At 41.0% G+C, this 25,012-nt stretch overlaps 1 protein-coding gene across 4 annotated transcripts in view; it reads right to left on the bottom strand.

Moving 5' to 3' along the window:
- The window catches only part of creb5 (cAMP responsive element binding protein 5), a 278,427-nt gene that overhangs the window by 15,627 nt on the left and 237,788 nt on the right, over window positions 1–25,012 (bottom strand). For all 4 annotated transcript variants that reach the window (XM_031904176.1, XM_004915393.4, XM_002933391.5 and 1 more), the window contains one exon: window positions 526–852. In XM_031904176.1, coding sequence (XP_031760036.1) covers window positions 526–852 — 327 coding nt within the window. The remainder of the gene's footprint in view (window positions 1–525; window positions 853–25,012) is intronic.

The following is a 25,012-nucleotide window of genomic DNA, read 5'->3' as shown; positions in this document are numbered from 1 at the left end:
TATATGAACAGTTCCACGCTATGCACAAGTGATGACAACGCAGAAGATTAAACTTTTGGCATGATGTTCTACAAAAATGGTTTCCCGTGGTCTTCTTGCTAAGAAAAACGGGTGAGATTTTTTTTATCTAAAGATCCCTTATATCCCTTATAGATTCACATTGCAGCAGTGCAAAATATATTTGAAATGTGAAGCAGCAGGTTCTCCTGTCTCAAAAGATAGATAGATGTTGGCTAACCATTATGGTGTACTGTGATGTTGTTGCAAGCTTAATATCCTACAGTCATATTTTGGAACTAAATATGTTTATTTAATATTCAGATACTCTGCTACAAGATACATTTCATCAATGCCAAATATGAGCAATGATTTTAAAGACCTTGACGTTGGAAATCCATGGAGTATTTGTATTTCCAGGTGATAAAAGAGAGTTCAATTTATTCGCTGTGCTTTATATATAACTATTTTCTAAATCCACACTTAGGTTTAAAAAAGAAAATCAGATTATATATAGTTGTCACCTACCTGTGCTTGTCCCCCTGTGTGCAGGGGAGGGTGTGGAGACGTCTGATGGTGTGACGGATGCGCATGAAGGTGCGAATGAGAGTGATGATGAGGGTGTCCCTGTTGGTGATGGGGTTGAGAGTGAGGATGGTGTGGCGGATGCTGGTGCTGTTGGTGAGGGTACGGATGATGCTGGGGCAGGCTTTGGTGCTGATGCGGGTGAGAGTGCATATGATGATGTGGAGTCTGGTCCTGTCGGGAATTCATCATGTCTATCATGTGACCCATAGAGTTCATATTCCCATTGGATATAGCTCCTGGATGATGGCTTAAAGCTGCCTTCAATCTCTGAAAGTAAAAAAAACAGAATTAAATGCAATTTACTACATAAAAACAGCAATCATTTCTTAGCAGGCTAGGTAGTAACAGGTGCACAGTCTGACCCGGTCTAGTAACCAATACCAATAATATATTCCGTTCTGTATTCTGCTGCTGCATTATGTTAAAAGCTTAACATCCATGGACAGTAATGTTTCCATCAGTTAATACTGATGTGAACCGAACGTGTTTTTTGTTTTTGGTAAATTAAATGCTGTTTGGTGTAGGTTCTAATGTTAGAATTGCTTTAAGCATACTGGAACCATGTGTATGTGTATTGGAGAAAATTCAATAAAAAGAGTTAAAAAAAGTTTAACATTATGCAGTTTATATGCCCCCTTTTCTACACAAACAATCAAAGTTAATGGGATAATCTATGATGCTTCTGTAAATAGTTTCCATTGGAGCCCCATATCTAGATATATGCATAGATGTAAGTAGAAAATGCCATATCTTATGCATCAGTTGAGAGATAAGACATCTCAATTTAAAACAATACCAGTTACAATACCACTGTAAGGCAGCAAGAAATCTCAATCCAACCTCAGCTAAGAAAAGCAATGAGGCAACTTTATATGTATAATTTCAACCTTGCAGAAGTTCAGTGCTCCTATTAAGCCATTCTCTCATACTTCTCATTTTTGTAATAAAAATATAAGGAAGTGTTGATGAAAAACTTTTCTTACTTTCCATGGGGAAAGTACACATATTTGTCTTTTTATATTTGTACGTTACCCGGTTCTTTCAGAAAATGGTTAATTCCAAATAAGGATGTAAATGATACCTGTCTTGTTCAAGGTACAGCCTGTGTGTAACAGCTAAAGATATTCTGGCTTGGTCGGTAGCCATTTGCTTGGTGGTCTCGGTGATGACCTGCTTCCTGGCTCCACAAATGCCTAATAATAAACATGTATACCCCAGTGGTCCTTGAGCTATATCTTTAAGGAGTTAGACAAGCTCCTAAAAGAGAAATGCCTTCTATAGCTGAAAAGGGAGGGGTTTTCTAAGAACCTACATGAATTGCATTATCTATACATCACCCCAGCACACACAGGGTAAACAACAGAGGGAATTTGATGTAACCCTACTTCCCCCATTGGGAGGTATGGGGGAATTGTTATTTAACCCCTACTAACCTCCCGTATTAATCCCAATTAATTTCACATATTAAGCATGCAAAAATAAATAGAACCAACATATTTACTGTACATACTTAAGCGGGATCCTTATCAGATTTTGACATTAAACAAATCTGACTTACATTGCAAATTATGCCTTTTCTGCAGAAAAATGACTGACAAATTCTACCATGCAGCTGTTTGTTACACACGGGGTTATTAACACTTTAGGTGTGTCCAGTCCTGAAACTCCCTGCTGTTTTTTGCGAGCTGCCTTTGGATATAAATTGTGGTAAAAGAAAAACATGATCAGCCTCACCCAGTCCCAAATTTGCTACACTCATCTCCAATTCAGTGTTAAATCCCTGCTCAGTTAACTCAAGGGTGCATGATGTATTTCAGTCAGTATGTTTACAGCAAAAAGGGAAACACCCCCCTCCATACTAAATGCTGCATGACTATGAGATGAATTTCCACAAGAGAACGTGCCAGAACAATTTTTTCCTTCAACAGTGGTAAATGTAAAAAAAAGTAAAAATATATGTTTAGCTTTTTAGTCTACTTGAGCAAGGTGTAAATAGTGTGACTGCACTGGGTCCTACAGAATAGCAGGTGTGTGCAGTTTGTACTGTATTAGACCTGCTAAACCTGCAGTCATTTAGTTGTTGAAATGCGACTCCTAGCCCCAGGCCTACTTTATATGAATAATGGACTACAAAATATGGCTCATTTATCAGCACTGGGCAAATCTGTGACTGGCTTTTCTTTAGCCAGCTGCAGGTAGAACAATGAATGCAATAATTTGATTGGCTGCCATGGTTTACTTTACAAATTTCCCAGTGTTGTTAAGGGCCATGGTAGACGGCCTTGCCTTGAGAGGAAACTTCCGCGATTTCAGGAAATTGCGTCGCCGCATATGCCATCCCACCGGCGATTTACATTCAAGCCAGTGGGATGGCATATCGGGGAGATTAGTAGCCCCCAACAAGGGAGATTTATTTCGGGTGACTAATCTCCCTGTCTACCATGGCCCTAAAGGGGATGTAAACCCTGCTGCACTGCACTGCTAAATGAAATTTTACTCAGTTGTTGCTGGACTACAAATCCCAGGATAATGTAACATATAATGAGGCTAAAAGCATACTGGGAGTTGTAGTCCATCAACATCAGGGTTGTATTCTTAAATCAATATCGCACAATAAAGCTTTTCTAAAACTTTTCCCCAAATTTCCACAGTCAACGAATGCTTTAAAAAAAAGCTTTAAAATTCCTCCAATGAGAATTTCAGCTGATCTGTGTGTAAGCCTGGCTCCCTGTTCTCTGTTCCTGCAATTGGAGTTGGGAGCATTAAGCACAGTTTCCCAGCACTGAACAAACCTGTCCTTTATCCCCTCTGATTCCAGTGTCATTTAATAAAGGGAAAAATATGACATATTTATCTCTATATGTAACATAACAGCAAGATGCCTGACATTGTGCTCATTGGTCAATTCTTTTGCATTAATAATGAAGTTTTTCATCAGTAAAATTCATCTATAATTATGTTTTTTTGGCAACTTATATAGCAAATCTAGGGGGAGCAGTGGGACAGCATCATGGCTGGGTTTACAATCCCTTTAAATGACCATCAGTGTCTGTGCCTATATAATAAATAATTTATTTGTTTAAAAAAAATGAAACCCTCCCTAGCCAGCACCAGATATTTTGTGGCCAAATCTGGTGGTGGAGCTGTGGGGTAATATGATCGTGGTGAAAGTGGCATCCCTTTCGCATTGTAGAGGGCCCAGTGTGTCCAGTGTCTAGGGTGGCACTGGACATAAATACAGCCCTGCTAACATGTATGTGTGCCCTTGGTTTGTTTGTGTGCACTGGGAATCGTATGATCCCAGGGGGCGGCCCTTAGTTAAATTGGCAGTTTTCTATTTAGGATTATCCAATGGCACATACAACTACAAAAGTATATTTTTTTGAAAATGCATTAGTTAGATAAAGATTAGATTGTTTGGGGGTGGAATTATTTTAAATTTATTTATTTTTTTAATTTTGCATTAGTAAAAAAATAAATATATATAGACAGCAATGGGGAGGATGTGGAATCCCTTTGGGTAGAGATTTCAGTAGGGATAAAGGTTACAAGAAAATGATCATTGGTGTATGCTATAAACCACCCTGTATAAATGATGAGGATAAGGCCCAGCTACTATTGCAAATGGAGGAGGCCTTACAACTGGGTCAAGTTGTTGTTATGGGGGACTTTAATTATCTGGACATTGACTGGAGTAATGGGGTGGCTAAGTCAGAAAAAGCTAGTAGGTTTGTAAATATGCTAAATGACAACTTTTTATTTCAGGCAGTTCAAGAACCTACTAGGAATGACTCTATTTTGGACCTGGTGATATCTAATAATAATGAACTCATCTCTAACATTTGTGTGGGTGAGCATTTGGGGAACAGTGATCATAACATGGTCTCCTTTATAATAATGTTGTAGCTCTAGAAGGGAGTAAATTTAGACGTACTTTGCCAGTATAAGGGCATCTCTGCAATGTATTAACTGTGAAAGACTATTCACATGGTTAAACACAGAAGGAAAATGGAATGTCATCTACCTGGACTTTGCTAAAGCATTTGATACAGTACTGACAGAAAGTTAAAGACACAACTGAGGAATACTGGCCTGGAACATAATATTTGGATAATTGGATAGAGAACTGGCTAAAGGATAGATTACAAAGAGTGGTGGTAAATGGAAAATTTTCCAAACGGGGCAGTGTGGTTAGTGGAGTACTGCAGGGGTCAGTCCTTGGTCCTTTGCTTTTTAACTTGTTTATTAAAGACCTGGAAGTGGGCATAGAAAGTACTGTTTCTATTTCTGCTGACAATACTAAATTGTGCCATGCAGGATGCTGCCACTTTGCAGAGCAATTTGACAAAATTGGAAAACTGGGCATCAAAATGGAAAATGAGCTTCAATGTTGAAAAGTGCAAAGTTATGCAATAAGTTAGAAATAATATAATGCAAGTTATACACTAAATGGTAGTGTTTTGGGGGGATCCTTGAGAAGGATTTGGGGATTTTTGTAGATAGCAAGTTGTCTAATTCCAGGCAGTGTCATTCAGTGGCTATTAAAGCAAATAAAGTGCTGTCTTGTATAAAAAAGGGCATTGACTCAAGGGATGAAAACACAATTTTGCCTCTTTATAGGTATATGGTAAGGCCTCACCTTGAGTATGCAGTGCAGTTTTGGGCTCCAGTCCTTAAGAAGGATATTAATGAGCTGGACAGAGTGCAGAGACTCACAACTAAACTGGTTAAGGGGATGGAAGATTTAAGCTATGAGGTTAGACTGTCGAGGTTGGGGTTGTTTTCTCTGGAAAAAAGGAGCTTGTGAAGGGACATGATTACTCTGTACAAGTACATTAGAGGGGATTATAGGCATATATGGGATGTTCTTCTTTATGATAAAAACAATCAGTGCACCAGAGGCCCCCACTTTTGATTAGAGGAACAGAACGTCCATTTGAAGCAGCGTAGGTGGTTTTTAATGGTGAAGGCAGTGAGGTTGGGGAATGCCCTTCCTACTGATGTTGTAATGGCAGATTCTGTTAATACGTTTAAGAGGGGCTTGGATGATTTCTTGAACAACCATTGTGATACTAAAATCTACAGTTTGTATTGGTGTTGGTATATATATATAAGTATATATACGTTTTTGTATGTGAGTTTATAGATAGGTCAGTATAGATTTGTGTGTATACAGCAACAGTGTATTTGAACTATATTTCTTATATTTCAATGTACAACTCTTTGTATACTCATAGTGCCATAAAAGCTACACATCTATACCTGGCACTGTGACAGTGCCAAAAATGCCAATGCTGTGGGAAAATTTTTTGAAAGATATTTCAAGCTCATTATAACCTGACCATACCCTCTTATGCCCTAACCACATACCCCTACACCAAAGTACAGCATATATATCTGGCAGGCCCCAAATAATATAGGAGATTGACAGCAATGCAGTACAATATTGTGTTCTATATCTCTCCCTTTTTAATGTTCTGTTCTGTTCTTAGAGATATGAAATACAGCAAGAGGCTAGAAATACTCTGTAAAAACAGAGTATGAAACAGAGTATGAACAAAGAGATAGAAGACCTGGTGGGTGATGTGGGCCCCTCAAGTTTTGGTCCTGACTGTTGTGCCATTCTATGAATGTGAGAATAAAGCTTTAGAAAGTTTAGGGATGGAACCTCTTAAAAAATTTGAGCCATCAGAACCTCCAAATTATGTCACTGGATAAAAAAAATGTTAATTTACAGTTTTGTCTTTAGGGCAACAGTGAATTTGTTAAAAAAAAGTTCAAATTAAGTTTAGACAAGTTTAACTAAATGTTGGTGACTCTCCCCAATAGACCACGATTATATGTTAACTTGAATAGAGAAAGAAGCTATATAATTCTCCTAATGTACATGGGCTTTTGCAAAGCAAAATCATTTGCACGTGCCTTAAGTGCTCGTTTTTAGTGAGATCAATCACTTACAGTGTTTATAACCCACCAGAACCTATCAAGGATAAAGTAAACTGTTTACATTTAGTGCTCCAGCCTGGGAATTCACTTTATTTGTTTTAATTGAAAAATCTGCTCTATTTAACTGCTAAAAAAAAAAACCCGGCGATGCTGCGGAGACTAAATGTGCTTGGTGTGTTTCTGGCCGCAGTGGTGCTGTATGGAAAAGTGACAGATTACATTTTTATGTCTGCTTTCTTGGCTCTTCATATATGCAATTTGTAGGCTTGACTTAAAATGCAATAAAATAGCAAAGGATAAAACAAGATGTTGAGTTGCTTGTCTACTGCTGAACTGGCAAAGACTGGAAGAACTGTGCACTTGGCTATGAGAAAACAAAAATAGGGAGAAAAAAAATGTCTTATATTATTATGTCAAAATTTTGATTTACCTTCCTGGGCACAGTGTCCTGATCAGTTTGTTGGTATCTGCTAATGGATTACTATAGCTCCAGGAAGACTTTATAGCATAGCTACTGGATTTCTTTAAATTTAAGAAAAGGGAAAGTTGTGCTCACCACTAAATTTTAAACCTTAGGTGGGGGGTGCAATAAGTGGCCAGCTCCCATCATTCCCAGCTACAGGTGATTCAGGTGGTGGCTGCTAAAATGGGCAAGCATATGGGAGTTTTAACTTTGGAAGCAAGCAATTGTAAGTAAAACTTAGTCCCTGTATAAAATGTATATTGAAGCAGTAGAATTCTTAATGAATCAGATGAAAGTGAGTGTAGGACTGGCCACTGTCACACACATTGTAACTAAACTGGTAAAGGGGATGGAAGATTTAAGCAATGAGGTTAGACTGTCGAGGTTGGGGTTGTTTTCTCTGGAAAAGAGGCGCTTGCGAGGGGACATGATTACTCTGTACAAGTACATTATAGGGGATTATAGGCAGATAGGGGGTGTCTTTTCTCCCATAAAAGTGATCAACGCACCAGTGGCCACCCATTTAGATAAGGGGAACGGAGCTTCCATTTGAAGCAGTGTAGGTGGTTTTTCACGGTGAGGGCAGTGAGGTTGTGGAATTCCCTTCCTAGAGATGTGGTAATGGCAGATTCTGTTAATGCCTATAAGAGGGGCCTGGATGAGTTCTTGAACAAGCATAGTATCCAAGGCTATTGTGATACTAATATCTACAGTTAGTAAGTTTATGTATGTGAGTGTATAGATTGGTAGGTGTGGGTTGTGTGTGCTGGGTTTACTTGGAAGGCTTGAAATTGATGGACTCTGGTCTTTTTTCAACCCTATGTTGAATTATTCTCTGTTAGCTCCTTCGGGTTTCTGATTTTGTCTATCCAAAAAACTTCTTATTGCTGTATTCCTAAACGTTATCAGTAACACCTATGTCTCTGCTCTACTCTGAATGGTAAATATACATTTCTACTGATGAACTATTGGTCCCAGACTCCTGATTATAATTTTTTTTTTTCAAGATGAGTGGGCTACATGGGCTATAAAAAGGAGAATGATCATGTGACTTTTTCTTTTCTTTTTCTCACTGCAGATGTTCTTTGGTGGTGGGTGACAATCTGCCAGTTTTTATCTTTACCTACAAATGGATCTACACAAACATATTAGGGCCCAACATAAACTAACACAGAGGGCAGCCGATAACATGGCCACTCCCTGGAAAATGTTTTCTGGGTGTCTAGGAATCTCGAGTGTTACAACCATTGATGCTTTATGAAAAGGCAGGTTGGGTTTGCTACAGAACATTCCCTGGTGAGGCACAAGGTTTTTTCAGCAGGTTGGATGTGTAATATCATATAACTAACAGGAGGAAGCTACCAACAGAAGAATTTTTATTATTAAAATGTATATTATATATATATATATAACAGGTGGACGATTTACTAATTTTTTAGTTTAAGTTTTTTTGTAAATTAACTCAATTTTTTCCCCCTGGTCACTTTTTTTCTCAGTTTACCATTTGATAAAACTTCTAAAAATCCCATATGAATGAATAGAATGTGGGTTTTTATGTATTGAGCTCTAAATTCACATATTGATAAATCTGCCCCTTAATAATGTTAATTCACAAAATAAAACTAAAGAACATGTGAATTATAAAATAGCCTGAATATACCTCCCACTGATTTTTTTTTGGAATATATGATTTTTTTTTTTGAATGCACTTTATTTTTAGCAAGAACCCCAAAATGGGATCAGAATGACCATGCTATTGATGCTCTTATAATGCTTATATCTACATTCTGTTTTGTTAATCTAAAAAATAATGTACAGGTAAATCCTAGGTAAAAGCATGCAAATAAACTCAATCTCAAAGCAAGGATGAAACCAGAAAATATAGAGACCTTTTATTGGCTAGGTAGATTAAAAAATACAAGGTTTCAGGTCTTGGCAGTAAGCCAATAAAAAGTATCAGCTACCCTATATTTTCTGGTTTTGTTCTATGGCTAAGACGGTAGAACACACTGCTACTAAAGCAAAGATGGTCAGCCGAAGAGAACAATCTTAGTAGTACAATGGCTCTTGAGGCCCACAGCTTAACAATGCCTGTTCTAAAGGAACATAAAGATGGCAATGATTAGACTAAACAGAAGTGCAAGACAAAAGTGGCCTAAAAGACTGTTGGCATGGCCTGAAATAGAATATGTAAAGCAGATCCTTCTAATGAACCACATCATAAGGCTCCTTTAAAAAGTATCTGGTGCATTGTAACCCCAGGCTTGGATCAGAAGGACACTGCAACTGAAAACTACATGATGCCTTTTTTTTTTTTTTTAAAGAATACCATGGAATGTTTTACTAGACCACTGCAGACTAGCATCCCAATAAATTTTTATCAACAATGCCAAGTAAGTGCTTTCTCTGTGTAAAGCCTCTGGAATAGTGCCATAAATAAATAATCTAGATAAGAGAAAGCCCCTGCTTGCTACAGGGAAATACCTAAGAAAAAATAGAATTTCCCTGCTGCTGCTGCTGCCAAATAGAAGTACTGTACATATAACTTACTTCTGATATTAAAGGGGATACTTTTATTTGTACTGAAAAGGGAACCTTATTTATGTTTTTAGAAAATAAATGCACAATGCAGGATAAAAACAGTACTCAGGAAACCATAAAGAAGCAATAAATAAAAAAAATAGTCTGGGACACTTTAGTTCTTCTTGGAAAAGATTTTTACTAAGTTGATTTTTCTAACTGAGCTCTACCTGATGTGATACGAAGTGTGTATTGTGTGCCCTATTTATATTCATTATTACTCTATAAAGGTAATGGACCGGTTATCCAGAATGCCTGTGGATAATCAAATAGATTTTGCTGTGAAGCCCAGTATTAGGCCAGAAGTTTGAATGAAACAGGTTCTTTTGCAGTATTTTCCCATATTTTGCACCATAAGATTCTTCTCAATCCCTGCTTCTGAAAATCAGAACAACAACATAATATTACTTCCTTCCTACAGTATTGTAGGTATAGTGTTTTTATAACTCTCTGTAATATAGTGTTTTTTAAAACTCTGTCATGACCTTATCTGACCTTATCTTTACCTATATTGTAGTTGGTTTGCTTCATGTTCGTTAATTTGAATGGCTTCTTGCTAGTCACCATATTTGTGATATCAGAGCTTTTTATATGGTTGACCATTATGGTATAGTAGTGGCACTATCATGCTGTGGGGATTTTCAGCAGTAGAGTGTGGGCAGTGTTGGACGGGGTTGCCAAGGGCCCACCAGAAAACCTTAGACCTTAGGCCCACTCTCCCACCTGTTCACTCACTTTCTTTAGTCTCTTAATTACTTCTTTTTAGATACTATTATCTATCATTCCCTCCATTTCTTCTGTTTCTTTTCATAGAGAATTAAGTACTGACACCTAGTCCCACTGGGAGTTTTCCTGGTATCCTGGTGGGCCAGTCTGACACCGAGTGTGGGCATCTTGATAAAACAGAAGGAAGAATGAATGGTGCAAAATAAGCAAGAGAATCTATTTCAGCAGGGTGCTTAGGAGAAAGTTCATTTTTCAGCAGGACAATGATACCAAGCCCTAAAGGTCATACACCTTCAGATCCACTCTCTTGGCGATGTCACCAAGCTAATTGGCGATGTCCAGGCTAATTCGGTTGTTTGGCCCAACGACGAGTAGAGGAGAAGTCGGATTGGGGACCACATCAACGAGCCATTGTGGCCCCTGATCCGACTAAATTTTTTAACCTGCCCGATTTCTGACCAGATATTGGTCGGGCAGGCCCGTCGTTGGTGCCCCTACACGGGCCGATTAGATGCCGAATCGGTCTAAGGGACTGATATCGGCAGATAGAATCGTCCCGTGTATGGCCACCTTAAAGTGGACCTGTCACCCAGACATAAAAAACTGTATAATAAAAGCCCTTTTCAAATTAAACATGAAACCCAAATTCATTTTTATATTAACACTTCCAAACCCATTTAAAAATCCCAGCTGTCAATCATATATTGCTTGCCCCACCTCTATGCCTTAGGCATAGAGGCGGGGCAGAAAATAACTTTAGCTTTCCGTTCAGCACTACCTAGATGTCACTGCACATCTCACTTTCCCCCTTCCTCCTCACCATCTAATTGTGTAGCCAGTGCATGGACATGAGCATTTAGTCCTCCATTCTATCACATAAACAAGATTTTGGCATGATGCAAAGCTTGCCTTCATAACAGTGTCCGCAAAATGGTGCCTGCCTGCTTGCTTTGATTGAGTAATTCCAAGACGGAAGGAAACAAGATTTATATTATTTATATAGTGTAAGTAAAGTTCATTTTGCTTAACTAACAATATAGAAAATAATTTGGAGTTATGTCTTAGGGTGACAGGTCCCCTTTAAGGTCTACAGTATGTTAAAGGAGAAGTAAAATCATTTTGGCATTTACTGCCAATAGATTTGCCATATTAGTGCCACCTAGAATGCTATATTTATTCTGCAGAAAGCTTTATCATACTTGAGCAAAGAGCCCTAGAAGCTTTCTCTGTTTGTTTAAGATTGCAGCTGCCATTTTAGCTTGGTCTTCATAGCTTCCTGTTTGCAGCTTATCCTATAGCTCAGATTAGACATTACTAATGGGGGGGAGGGAGTTTTATGAATTCTTATGGGAGGGGGGTGCAGGAGAAGGGGGAGAGGAGAGAGCTGCGAAGACTCTGTGCCGATGAATAAAGGATATTTCCGATACCCTACAAAAAAGGAGACAAGAAATCCTGTGTTTCTTTTGATAGAGGACTCAATGCAGCTTTTCTTAGTGCTTATTGCTGTATTTACATAGACCTTTCTGATAAAGCTTACTTAGTTTTTACCTTTCCTTCTCCTTTAACACTGGAGTGGGTCAAGAACAAAAAGTGAATGCCTTCCAATGGCTCAGTCACAGTCCTGATGTCAACTCAATCTGTGGGGCCATGTGAAAGCTAAAGTGCATCCAATAAACCTGAACAACCTGAACTTAATCTGCCTGAAAGGATGGGCCAAAGCCACTAATTACCAGTGTTTAAAGCTGGCACGTAAAACATAAATATAAGATAAATGTCTCTGCTTCTTTAAGTTGGTATGCACCCGCTCAAAAGAAATATAACTGTTATTGCTGAAAAAGGTGGCCCTACAAAATATTAAACATAAATATGATATAATATACATATAATATAATTATGATTAAGGGTAATGGCACATCAACTGCAAATAAATAATGTATCAAGTTCTTGAAATAAATATGAAAATATAAAAACTGTATAAGCACAATAAAGCATGGGAAGTCAGTAACTACCCCCTTTAATGCACAGATCTTCATTTCAGATCATAAATCATAGATTTAGTAAGGTGGCCAGCCATTTGGACTGACAAACCTATGTACAAGATCCAGGTAAAGATGTCCATAAAGCATGTAGTAGAGGTTCATAGAGAACTGAATAGGTATAGGTGAGCTGCCTATTATAATAAATTTAGCATGAATAACCCCTACTTGTTATTTATAAATATGTTGGGAGTATCCTGGTATTTCACTGGTTAACTATTTTCCTAGCAGAGGGAATATTATTTTGAGGCCCTAAGCTAAAACGTGATTGAAATGAAGAAATATTTACAGACATCTTTTACCCTAATGCTTCTGAGTGTAATTAAATAAACAAACAATAATGTCTATTGACTGGAAAGGGTACAGCACCATCCATCACCCATCTTTTTTGATGATTCTCTTTGTGGGAAAACCTGAGTGACAAAGAGTTGCATTGATCAGGCATAATGCCTACAGGCAAGAAGCAAGCAAATCAAGATAAATTGGGTCAGATCATTGTGGGCATTGCCCTGCAGACAGGGGAACAAAAGAAAGTTCTTTGTTTAAAAAATGAGTTTGTATTTACGTAACATTTTTTTCTTGTAATCATTTAAAGTCTTAATATTTGTTATAACCTCTTTATATACTGTTTGTAGGTTTGAGTCTTCACCACTTTCAGCTCGTTAATTTACTGTGTTTCTCTGCCTAGTGGTTTAGCCTTTTTCAGGTATAGTGAACATGAGCCTGAAGTTATGGATTTTGATATACATAGCAGATACATTCCTATATTTAATAAAAGGTACTAAGTTTGCCCAGGAGCTTTACTTTTAAATATGTGACCAGTAAATGCTACCTGCTTACAGGTTTGCTATGACTTTGATCCTTCAGTGCATGATTTCGGAAGCCTCCCATAGGGCTCAATGGCACTCTGCAGCTCCAACCTGGCCCAAGGAAAGTCTCCCATAGGGCTCAATGGCACTCTGCAGCTCCAACCTGGCCCAAGGAAAGTCACGATATTGAAGCTTGAATGAATCCGAAATTTTCGTACTCATTGCAACAAATACGATTTTGTTGCACAAATTGTCGCAAAGTACAAAAAAGTTGCGAAAATTATATATACCGTATTTTCTGGCGTATAAGACGACTTTTTTACCCCAAAATATCTGTGCCAAAGTCGGGGGTTGTCTTATATGCCGGGTACTGCAGCTTGCTTCCTCATATGTCCGGCCAGGGCCAGGGCCGCCGTCATTGGTGGCCAGCGGACGCACGCACGCACGGGGCGCAACCAATCAAATTCTCCGCTGGCCACCAATGACGGCGGCCCTGGCCGGACATATGAGGAAGCAAGCTGCAACAAGGAAGACGCAGACGAAGGAGGTCGCTGGTGGGGGAGCCGCAGGGAAGCCGCAGGAGGTACGGTAGTGTCACGATCGGCACCCAATACCAGAACAAGTGCAAAGCACCCTGGTCTCGGCTCGTGCTTCACCAGTAGCGTGACCGCCTTTGGCTTCGGGAGGAGCCCTCAGCTACTCGGATGCCACCTGGACTTATACGAGAGGTGCAGAGCAGGAGTTCTGGCTAGCAATGGGGCACGACTGTATATAAGTCTTAAGGCCGATGGTCACGGTACAGATAAGAGTAGGCAAATACGTGGTCAGACAGGCTTGGGTCGAGGCGGGCAGATAACTAGGATCGTCAGGCAGGCAAAGGGTCAAACCGGGAATCAATCAGAAGGATGAGGCAGAAACAGTAGCCAGGGACAGGCACGGATCAGGACACAGGAATTAGAATCGTCAAAGCCAGGCAGGGTCAAAACAGGAGCAACCAGGAAGCATAAAGCACAATTTACAGGCACCAGGAGTAAAACCTATCACGGGCAATGAATGTATGAAAATGGCCCTTTAAATAGTTTAAATTTCGCGCCATTGCGCGCTGACGTCATGACGTCAGCGCGCATGCGCCTATGAGATGCGGAAGTGCGCGCGCGCGCGCACTAAGAAGGAACCGGCGCATTGGGAGTACGGCGCGGCGGGCGTCCCCGCCGATGGCGGCGCGGCGGGCGTCCCCGCCGAGCCGGTAAGGCCCTTTTTATTACATTACCCCCCTCTCCAGGGGGGGCCACTGGACCCCCAGGTCTCTTAGGAAACCTAGAATGGAATTGTTTCCTGAGACGATCAGCCTTGATGTCATTAACTGAAACCCAAGAATTCTCTTCAGGGCCATAGCCCTTCCACCTTACTAGATACTGGAGTCGACCACGCACCATACGAGAGTTGAGAAGCTCCTGTACCTCAAACTCGGACTGCCCGTCAACCAATACTGGGGGAGGAACAGGCAATACACGGACCTGGGGAGCTGGCTTTAAAAGGGAAACATGGAAAGAATCAGAAATTTTAAAGGTTTGCGGAAGCTTAAGACGAACAGAAGAGGGGTTTATAACCTCAGTAATAGCATATGGGCCAATGAATCTAGGCCCCAACTTAAGAGAAGGGATCCTCAACTTAATATTCTTTGTGGATAGCCAGACTGAATCACCAACTTGATAGTGGGGAGCCTCCCTGCGGGATCTGTCAGCAGATTTCTTTTGGATAGCAGTAGCTTTAGAAAGTGAATCATGAACATCAGACCAAATTTTAGCAAACTGACTAATCGAAGAATTAACAGAGGGCACAGATGACAATGAACCGGAAAATGAAAATGCTTTTGGATGAAGACCATTGACAATGAAAAAAGGAGACTGACCAGTAGAGGAGTGAGTGGCGTTATTATATGCAAATTCTGCCCAGGGTAATAGCTCCGCCCAAGAGGACTGATTGTCAGACACATAACACCTCAGAAATTGTTCAAGTGACTGGTTAACTCTTTCAGTTTGCCCATTAGTCTGAGGGTGATATGCGGTGGAAAAAGATAATTCAATCCCCACCAGAGAACAGAACGCTCGCCAAAATTTAGAAACAAATTGCACCCCTCTATCTGAAACAATGTTAATCGGAAATCCATGTAACCTGAAAATATTAGACACAAATAAATCAGCCAAAGATTTAGCGGAAGGGAGGTGTGGGAGGGGAATGAAGTGACTCATCTTACTAAACCTATCCACCACCACCCAAATTACCGTTTTTCCTTGGGAAGGAGGGAGATCTACAATAAAATCCATCGAAAGATGGGACCAGGGTCTGTCAGGGATTGGCAGTGACCTTAACAATCCCTGTGAAAGGTTTCTGGAAGGTTTAGATCTATGACAGACAGAACATGAATTAACAAACGCTTTGACATCTCGAGTGAGGGAGGGCCACCAAACGCTACGAGACAGGAGAGACACGGTCTTGGCAATGCCAGGGTGCCCCGCCATTTTAGAGTCGTGAGCTTCTTTTAACACCTGCTCCCTGAGATTTTCAGGAACAAATAGCCTCCCGGAGGGAGTCCCAACTGGGGCAGAAGACTGAACTGTGGATAAAAGGTTGGTGAGATCAACCCCCAGAGCTGCCACAATCAACTCACCTGGGATAATGGGTATGCACTCCCTAGGGTCAGGAGGATTAGATTCAAAACTCCTAGAGAGTGCATCAGCTTTAGTGTTTTTGGAGCCAGGCCTATAAGTAATAGAAAAATTAAACCTGGTGAAAAATAGAGCCCACCTAGCCTGTCTAGGATTCAACCGTTTGGCCGACTCAATATATAATAAATTTTTATGATCTGTAAATACAGAAACAGCATGTTTGGCCCCCTCCAGTAAGTGCCGCCATTCTTCAAAGGCCCACTTAATTGCTAACAGTTCTCTATTACCAATATCGTAGTTGGCTTCAGAAGGGGAAAATTTCCTAGAGAAAAATGCACAGGGATGCAGTTTGTTAGTCAAAGGATGCCTTTGAGAGAGAACCGCCCCTGCCCCAACTTCAGAGGCATCGACCTCAACAATAAAGGGAAGGGCAGTATCAGGATGACGGAGAATGGGGGCAGATACAAATTCTTTCTTAAGAAAATTAAATGCTTGCACAGCTTCAAAAGGCCACAAGCTGGGATCTGCTCCCTTCTTAGTAAGGTCAGTGATGGGGGCAACAATCAGGGAGAAGTTTTTAATGAACTGACGATAATAGTTGGCAAAACCTAAAAACCTTTGGGTAGCACGTAGAGAGAGAGGTTGTGTCCAGTCCAGAACTGCTCTTACTTTCTCTGGATCCATTTCTAGACCCCTACTAGAAATATGGAACCCCAGGAACTGGACGGAACTAACCTCAAAAGTGCATTTCTCAAGTTTCGCGTACAAATTATTCTCCCTTAACCTTCGTAACACCTCTTTGACATGACTACGATGGTCACTTAGGTTAGAGGAAAAAATCAGAATGTCATCCAGATAGACCACTACGAACACCCCCAGCAGATCCCGAAAAATGTCATTGACAAATTCCTGGAACACAGCGGGAGCGTTGCAGAGACCAAAAGGCATTACTAAGTATTCATAGTGGCCATCCCTTGTGTTGAAAGCGGTTTTCCACTCATCCCCTTCCCTGATACGAATGAGATTGTAAGCACCTCTAAGGTCTAGTTTAGTATAGATGTTGGCACCCTTAACGCGATCAAAAAGCTCAGAAATTAGTGGAAGGGGATAGCGGTTTTTAACAGTAATCTTATTAAGCCCCCTATAGTCAATACATGGGCGAAGACCTCCGTCCTTCTTGCCCACAAAAAAGAATCCAGCACCGGCAGGGGAATTTGAGGGCCTAATGAACCCTCTTTTTAGATTTTCGGAAATATACTCTCTCATTGCCTGGGCCTCGGGCAATGAAAGAGGATAAGTTCTTCCTCTGGGGGGAGTAGAGCCGGGAATGAGGTCAATTGGACAATCATAACGCCTATGAGGGGGTAGTGTCTCGGCAGCCTTCTTTGAAAATACATCGATATAGTCATCATAAGCTGCGGGTAAGCCCTCCAGGGACGTGATTGCCATTATAGAGGAGAAACATGAACCCACACAATTAGGTCCCCATTATATAATTTTCCCGGATGCCCAATCAATTGTGGGGTTATGAGTCTGGAGCCACGGCAACCCCAAAATGAGCGGATAGGTAGCACCCTTTATGATGTAAAGTGCTAACTCCTCATAATGAGAATTTATACTCAAAGACAGAGACCTGGTTGTCTCAGAAACCAACCCTGATCCTAAAGGTCTTTGATCTACTGCCATGATTCTCATGGGGGTACTTAAAGGTAATAAAGGAACACCAAATTTGGCTGCAAAAGCGGCATCCAAAAAATTCCCCTCCGCCCCCGAGTCCACAAAAGCAGATACCTTGACCGAGCCCGTGGGCCAGGTTAGTTTGACCGGAATCAAAATCCTAGAGGCAGATAGGGGAGAGGAAACACCTGCACCCAAATGGAGCTCCCCTTCTCCATTTAGGCTTGGGAGTTTCCCGGCCTCTTAGGACATTGATTTAAGAAATGACCCTTCTCCCCACAGTATATACACAACCCTTGGGAACGCCTGCGAGCCTTTTCCTCAGGAGATAAGCGGGAAATGCCCAATTGCATGGGTTCTTCCTGAGGTAAAGGTACGGAGGGACCAGCACATTCAAAATTAGACACAGCTTTGGGAGAGCTGAAAAAATTAGAACGAAGAGAGGTATTCCTCTCACCTCTTCTTTCCCTCTGTCTCCTATCTACCTGAATGGCTAAAGACATGAGGTCATCCAGGTTAGAAGATAGGGGGTAGTTGACCAGGCTATCCTTAATAGAATCAGACAGGCCTATACGAAACTGACTGCGCAAGGCCATGTCATTCCAGCCAGTTTCTACTGCCCACCGACGGAATTCAGTGCAGTACACCTCTACATCCCGTTTCCCCTGGCGAAGCCTACGAATCGCGGCATCGGCAGTGGATGCACGATCCGGGTCATCGTAGAGAATCGCCATGGAGTCAAAGAAAGCGTCTAAGGAAGAACGGGCTGGATCTGAGGTGGGCAATCTGAGGGCCCAAATCTGAGGGTCACCCTGAAGGAGGGTCATTACAAATCTTACTCTCTCCTCATCAGTAGAGAATGAATGAGGAAAGAAACTAAGATATAGCTTACACGCCTCTTTAAATGTGAAAAATTTGGATCGGTCCCCACAGAATTTTTCAGGGAAGGCAATCTTAGGTTCTTGGGGCTTGATGGTGTTACCCCACATGTTAGCAGAACCTACAGGAGGAGAAGATCCTGGACTGGACCGCTGCTGTGGGGTCTCCAGTTTACGGGTCAGATTATGAAAACCCTGCAGGAGATAGTTTTGTTTCTGCTCCTGTTCCTCTAGGCGTTGAAGCAAGGTGGTCAGCAACACTTCAGTGGTGGAGGAGGCAGATGGAGCAGCAGCGGCTTCGTGACCATAGTCTTCCATGGCCCGTGATAATGTCACGATCGGCACCCAATACCAGAACAAGTGCAAAGCACCCTGGTCTCGGCTCGTGCTTCACCAGTAGCGTGACCGCCTTTGGCTTCGGGAGGAGCCCTCAGCTACTCGGATGCCACCTGGACTTATACGAGAGGTGCAGAGCAGGAGTTCTGGCTAGCAATGGGGCACGACTGTATATAAGTCTTAAGGCCGATGGTCACGGTACAGATAAGAGTAGGCAAATACGTGGTCAGACAGGCTTGGGTCGAGGCGGGCAGATAACTAGGATCGTCAGGCAGGCAAAGGGTCAAACCGGGAATCAATCAGAAGGATGAGGCAGAAACAGTAGCCAGGGACAGGCACGGATCAGGACACAGGAATTAGAATCGTCAAAGCCAGGCAGGGTCAAAACAGGAGCAACCAGGAAGCATAAAGCACAATTTACAGGCACCAGGAGTAAAACCTATCACGGGCAATGAATGTATGAAAATGGCCCTTTAAATAGTTTAAATTTCGCGCCATTGCGCGCTGACGTCATGACGTCAGCGCGCATGCGCCTATGAGATGCGGAAGTGCGCGCGCGCGCGCACTAAGAAGGAACCGGCGCATTGGGAGTACGGCGCGGCGGGCGTCCCCGCCGATGGCGGCGCGGCGGGCGTCCCCGCCGAGCCGATAAGGCCCTTTTTAATACAGGTAGCTTGGATGTAGCTTGGATGGGGGAAGCTGAGGGAGGCCGGAGGAAGTTGCTGGGGGGGGGGGGGAAGTTGCTGGGGGGGGGAGGAAGCTGGAGGAAGTCGCTGGGTGGGTGCTGGAGAAAGTCCACTGCGCTGACTTGTACATTGCTAAAGGGTAACTTTAGCCAAGCACTATTCACAGGCAATGATTTGTTTCTTTATGGCTGCAACACGGAAGTGACATTCTGATTTGTTTATGCTCCATGTACACTCACAGCTGCCTACCTGCATGATGTATTTTTTAGGGGGGCCCTGGTTACCAATGTTTTAGGGGGCCCTGGTTACCAATGATTTAGGGGGCCCTGGTTACCAATGTTTTAGGGGGCCCTGGCTACTAATGTTTTAGGGGGCCTTGGCTACCAATGTCCTGTGTGAGCACTCTAACCAATGAAAGCAGTTGTATACAACAACCAGCCAGTCGCCTGGCCTTTGGTGTGCGTTGGAAGAGGGGTAGTCTTATACAGCGAGTATATTCCAAACACTATATTTTAACTGGAAAAGTTGGGGGTCGTCTTATACACCCAGTCGTCTTATACACCGGAAAATACGGTATGTATAAATTATATAGATTATATAACCCCATATATCTTGGCTGCTTTGCCATGTTTGGCAGCCCAAAGACATGGAGACAAAATGCACAACGCCATGCTGCACTGGCACCTATGATATTGTAAGAAACAGAAACTGTAAAGTCATTTTGCATTCACCCACTGTCAGTAGCAATAAAAACATCTCCTTTACCATTAAAGAATATTTTGAGAAATACAAATCAGTTTGTTGTTATTGACACTGTATCCTAAAAATAAAAACATTTCCCTCTGCAGACTTTTTCACGGTTCTCACTTGTTCCATTTATCCATTCCCTATACACAGTATTTGTTTCCAATGGTCAGCTGTGACTAGTTATATACAGGACCTGCTTTGAATGCTCTTTATGAAGGATTGTATTGTGTTGAGCCACATCCCGCAGACTCTGATGCTGAGTGCAGTTGTGATTAATGGCTTATAAATTCTTAATTTCATTTCACTGCACCTATATTGAACAATATTGAGCAAATGGAGCCTATAATTACTCTTATAAATCAGCTGCATAAAGCAGTCTCAGGCTTTCTCTCTGCACTCTTCCCAGGGGGCCAGGATCACAGCTGCTCTGTTGCATGGAGGCTAATTGAAGGGCACCGACTTTCCAAATGGATTCATTAATTACTCCAGCCAGATCCTCTGTGGACCAGTATCCACTGGGCGGAGCCCTAATCCGCTGTGGCCGTACACGTTCCACAAATATTACAGCACTTGGAGATTATGCTTTAAATGCTTGCAGATGGATTGGCACTAGCCCTACATGATAAAATGAATCCCGTTCAGTGTATCATCCTTTTTTTGCTCCAGATGTTTTTTTTCATACCACATATCACTAGAATAACATCATATTTAGTGTAAAATATTTGTTTCTTGCCCTTTAGGCTTTAACTGTATCGAATTAAGTTTGTTTTGGAATTACAGCATACAATGAGAAGTGATTAACCTATGAGGCCCCATATATTGCTGGAATGGGTTTGGCATTACAACAGGCTAGTCCTGGATTGACAAATTATAAATTCTCATTTAAAATACATTTTAGGACAAATGTAAAACAAAAACAAAATTAGTGAGTTTCTCATATAAATGTGTTTGCCTTTCCTTACCCTGCTTTGTTTATATCATGTGGCAAATTAATATACAATGACATGTAAATGGGAGGAGCTTGATTCTGAGAACATATGGATAGCAATTTGGAAGAAGTTTATGCATAAAACTGATTAAATCAGCTAAAATTATTAAATAATGTGCCAAATGGGGCACATGAGAAATCTCCTCTAAACTACCTTTGACTCTGGATAAATGGAGATGGTTGCTTGTAAAACACTTTACACTTCAGACACTTAGGGGCAGATTTATCAAAAAGTGAGTTTAGAGCTTAATACATTAAAACTCAAACATGCTTTATTCATTCCTATGGGATTTTTAGAAGTGTATTTATCAAATGGTGAGTTCTAACTTTTACCTACTGATAAATATGTTTCTAAAACTATCATAGTAATGAATAGAACATGGGTGAGTTTTTATGTATTAAATGTCTTGATAAATCTGCCCCATAATCAGGTGAAAATGCGTAAGGCGATTTCCATAAATCCCAAGGCACAGTCAGGAGTGTAACTTCAGGGGCTTCGAACCCATGGATAATTTTCTTTTCAGAACCCCACACAAAATTGTTGGTGACAATTTGAACAGTACTTGACTGGCCAACAAGGACAGAGACAATTTAGTAATTTTCCAACCAAACTGAACTGCCATATCCCTGGATCCTCCTGACAATCAATCTTTGCTGTCAAACTGTGTTAATAAATTAGTTGCGTCAATTCATATGTTACATTTAAACTGCATGGCTCCCCCCATTCAATAAACTGAAAGTCCCTGAGTGTGGGCAAATTTAAAAACATCAGATGTAATTAAAAAAATTCTAACTTACAGTGAAATATAGAGATACATAAAGTCACAAAGGAGTTAAATACAGAGTTTTCTACAGGCCCAGGAACTTTAGGTGAATTCTGTTTTGCCATGGTACAGATAAAGGCAGGAGTATTATGCAGGCCCCATGGGGAAACTTTTGAGATATGTGTACAATATGGCCACATGTAGATAACCAAAGGGCATTGTGAGCCAACTGGTCAGAGAGCTGAACAGAGTGAGGGCCCATGCAGTCCGGGGCAACAAAACCTCATTCATTCTCCAGAGTGGGTCAACAGTTAGCCTGGATTTTGGATTAGAAACTTTTATACTCCAATTCTAATTGCTCAATTTCCTTTGTACTAGGGTGTCTACACAAAAATCACACAGTATAGTCAAACTAGCTTATAAGGAAGGGCTTTGCCTGCTTAGTTGCAGCAAAGGCCCACATTATTACAGGCAGCCTTCTTAAACATTCTGTAACTGCATGGTATAGATTTTGATCCATTTATTAATTTACACGTTGTAAACTTGAAATCAGCAAACATATTAAGATATGAAGATTTAATGTATTTTTTCAAAGACCTGTGTAAATTTTGGCTTTTCATCCATAAAACAAGGAAAGCCTGTATTTTCCATCTTAATAAATATGTAAATAGGCGTACATGCCATTCTTGGCAAATATATTTGGAAATATACCAAATTGTGCACAGTGATTGGCTGACACTCGGTTTCCAATTGTTAAGTGACATTTAAGTGGAATGAATGGCATAAAGCATCCAACAGAGTGGGATTTTACATTTATCCATAAGTCATGAAGTGGCTGCTCTGGGACAGCTGAGTAAACAGTTTGCTAAAGTCCTACTTAGACCCAGCCAATGGGTTACACCCATAATTTCATCTCTGAATAAAAACAAGACAGCCTGTGACAGTGCCCCCACTATGGTTGAGCTGCCATTCCTAGATCTGAAATTACCAACTGTCACTTGAGCAAACAATCACTTACATGGGGCTACTTTTTAGGGCAGTGATACAAGGGGAGATTAGTCGCTGCGTGACAAATCTTCCTTGTCACGGGTGACTAATCTTCCCGAAATGCCATCCGACTGGCTAGAATGTAAATCGTCGGTGGGATGGTATACACGGCGCAGCGATTTGCAGAAGTTGCCGAAGTTGCCTTGAGAGGAAACTTTGGGCGACTTCTGCAAATCGCGGCACCGCATATTTCATCCCACCGGGGGATGGCATTGCGGGGAGATTAGTCGCCAGCGACAATTAAGATTTGTCGCTCGCCGACTAATCTCCCCGTGTGTCACTGCCCTTACTGCCTGGCTGTACCAAATTTCTATTGATTAATCAAGGTCGAGATTGTGACTTCAATCCCAAGAAACAAATTACTGCAAACAAAAAGTAGAACAGCAATGCTTTCCGTCTGTAGAAAAGGTAACAGAATTGTGTCATCATTCATTAAGTACAGGTTTAATTTAATCAGTTTGCACTAATCACATGCAAAAATGCTGCACTAGAAATCTTGTATTTTCATCAATTTTCCGGGTTCATGTAATGTTCTCTTTGGTTAAAAACCACATTCCAACATTTTCATAATTTCAATTCTAAAGACAAAACCTGCTTTTGGCCACTTATTAACTTTTTAAATAAAGGAACCACAAGCATATTAAATACTGCTACACAGTAAAAATATCCAATGCTTGCATGAATGATCTGGCACATTCTGTCCAGCTGCACACATAGCCTATAATAAATGAGAGGGAAGCACTTCTAATTAGATGTCTGACTGTGCTTAGGCATATTGATCTGGGAGATCTGATTAGAAAGCTTGTGGCCAGCCAGCCTGAGACAATGGCAGCTTTGGCATAGCGTAAAAACTAGTGGGAAAAAAGCAAAGGCAACATTTTTTACATATACATTTTAATATTGCCACTTTATGAATACAAAGAGAAAATTTAAAGAAAAATTGTCCCTTTAAGAGTAAACATATAAGTATTTTGCAGGCAGAGGGTTATCAACTAAAGATATATAAATATATACATTGTACAAAAGAGTCTCCACTCAAACACAACTTTTGATGTGTGCTGAAATCAAATAGTAATATACAGTATGTGATGAAGGGCCAGTATTCTGTTGCTTGATTAGCTTTAACTTTTATTTCACACCCCATCACTGTGAATCCAATGGTTTGGTTACCCTTGGGACCTTTCTCAAACTGCTTTAAGCACAACCTTTCATTGAGTCTTGCCATTTAATGACCAATGCTCCAACTCCTGTACATAGTAGGTACAATTTGTGATTTACATACATACAAAAAACAACGGTGTATGATTATCAGTTAGTATGACAGAATTCTCTTCTTCTGATATGTAGCAAGTGGCTACTGTTTATCTGTAAGCCATGGCCAGGCTGAAGGATAGCAGGTATGACAAAGTCACATCTAAGGTCCATGACAACTTCATGCATCAGGCTGTTCAGTATATTCCATTGTTCTATGTGATTAGTTAATTATTGCTCCACAGATTTCATATTTCAGGGGCTTGGATTGTATTCATTACATAATTCACCACACATGAAGGCTTCCGTACCATATTTGTCAATAAATGATTTAGACAAATGTTAATAATAAAGAAGAACAAATTAGAATTAGGTGCTTAGGTAGATGGGAAAGTGTACCCTTCCCTGTGGCACTTCCCAATGCCCTGGCAGCTGGGCAATTTATTACTTTTTACTAGTGATGGGTGAAATGTTTCGGCAGGCATGGATTTGCGGCGAATTTCCGCATTTCGCCATGGGCAGATTGTGTCGCGAAATGGATGAAAAAATTTGTTGCGGAAAAATTTGCCGCACGTCCAAAAATTGTCGCCCACGTCAAAAGAATAGTTGAGCGTCAAAAAACAGTAGTCGCGGGCGTCAAAAGAATAGCCGTGCGACAAAAGAATAGCCGCGCAATGAAAGAATAGCCGCGCGACAAAAGAATAGCCGCAGGCGACAAAAGAATAGCTGCGCATGACAAAAGAATAGACTATTTTTTTTGACGCGCAACATTTTCACCATTTCGCAAATTTTTCGCCGTTTCGCAAATCTTTCGAAAGATTCGC

This window comes from Xenopus tropicalis, chromosome 6 (genome assembly GCF_000004195.4).
Source record: "Xenopus tropicalis strain Nigerian chromosome 6, UCB_Xtro_10.0, whole genome shotgun sequence".
In the NCBI taxonomy this organism is placed as follows: domain Eukaryota; kingdom Metazoa; phylum Chordata; class Amphibia; order Anura; family Pipidae; genus Xenopus; species Xenopus tropicalis.
This window is presented reverse-complemented; position numbering and strand designations above follow the sequence as displayed.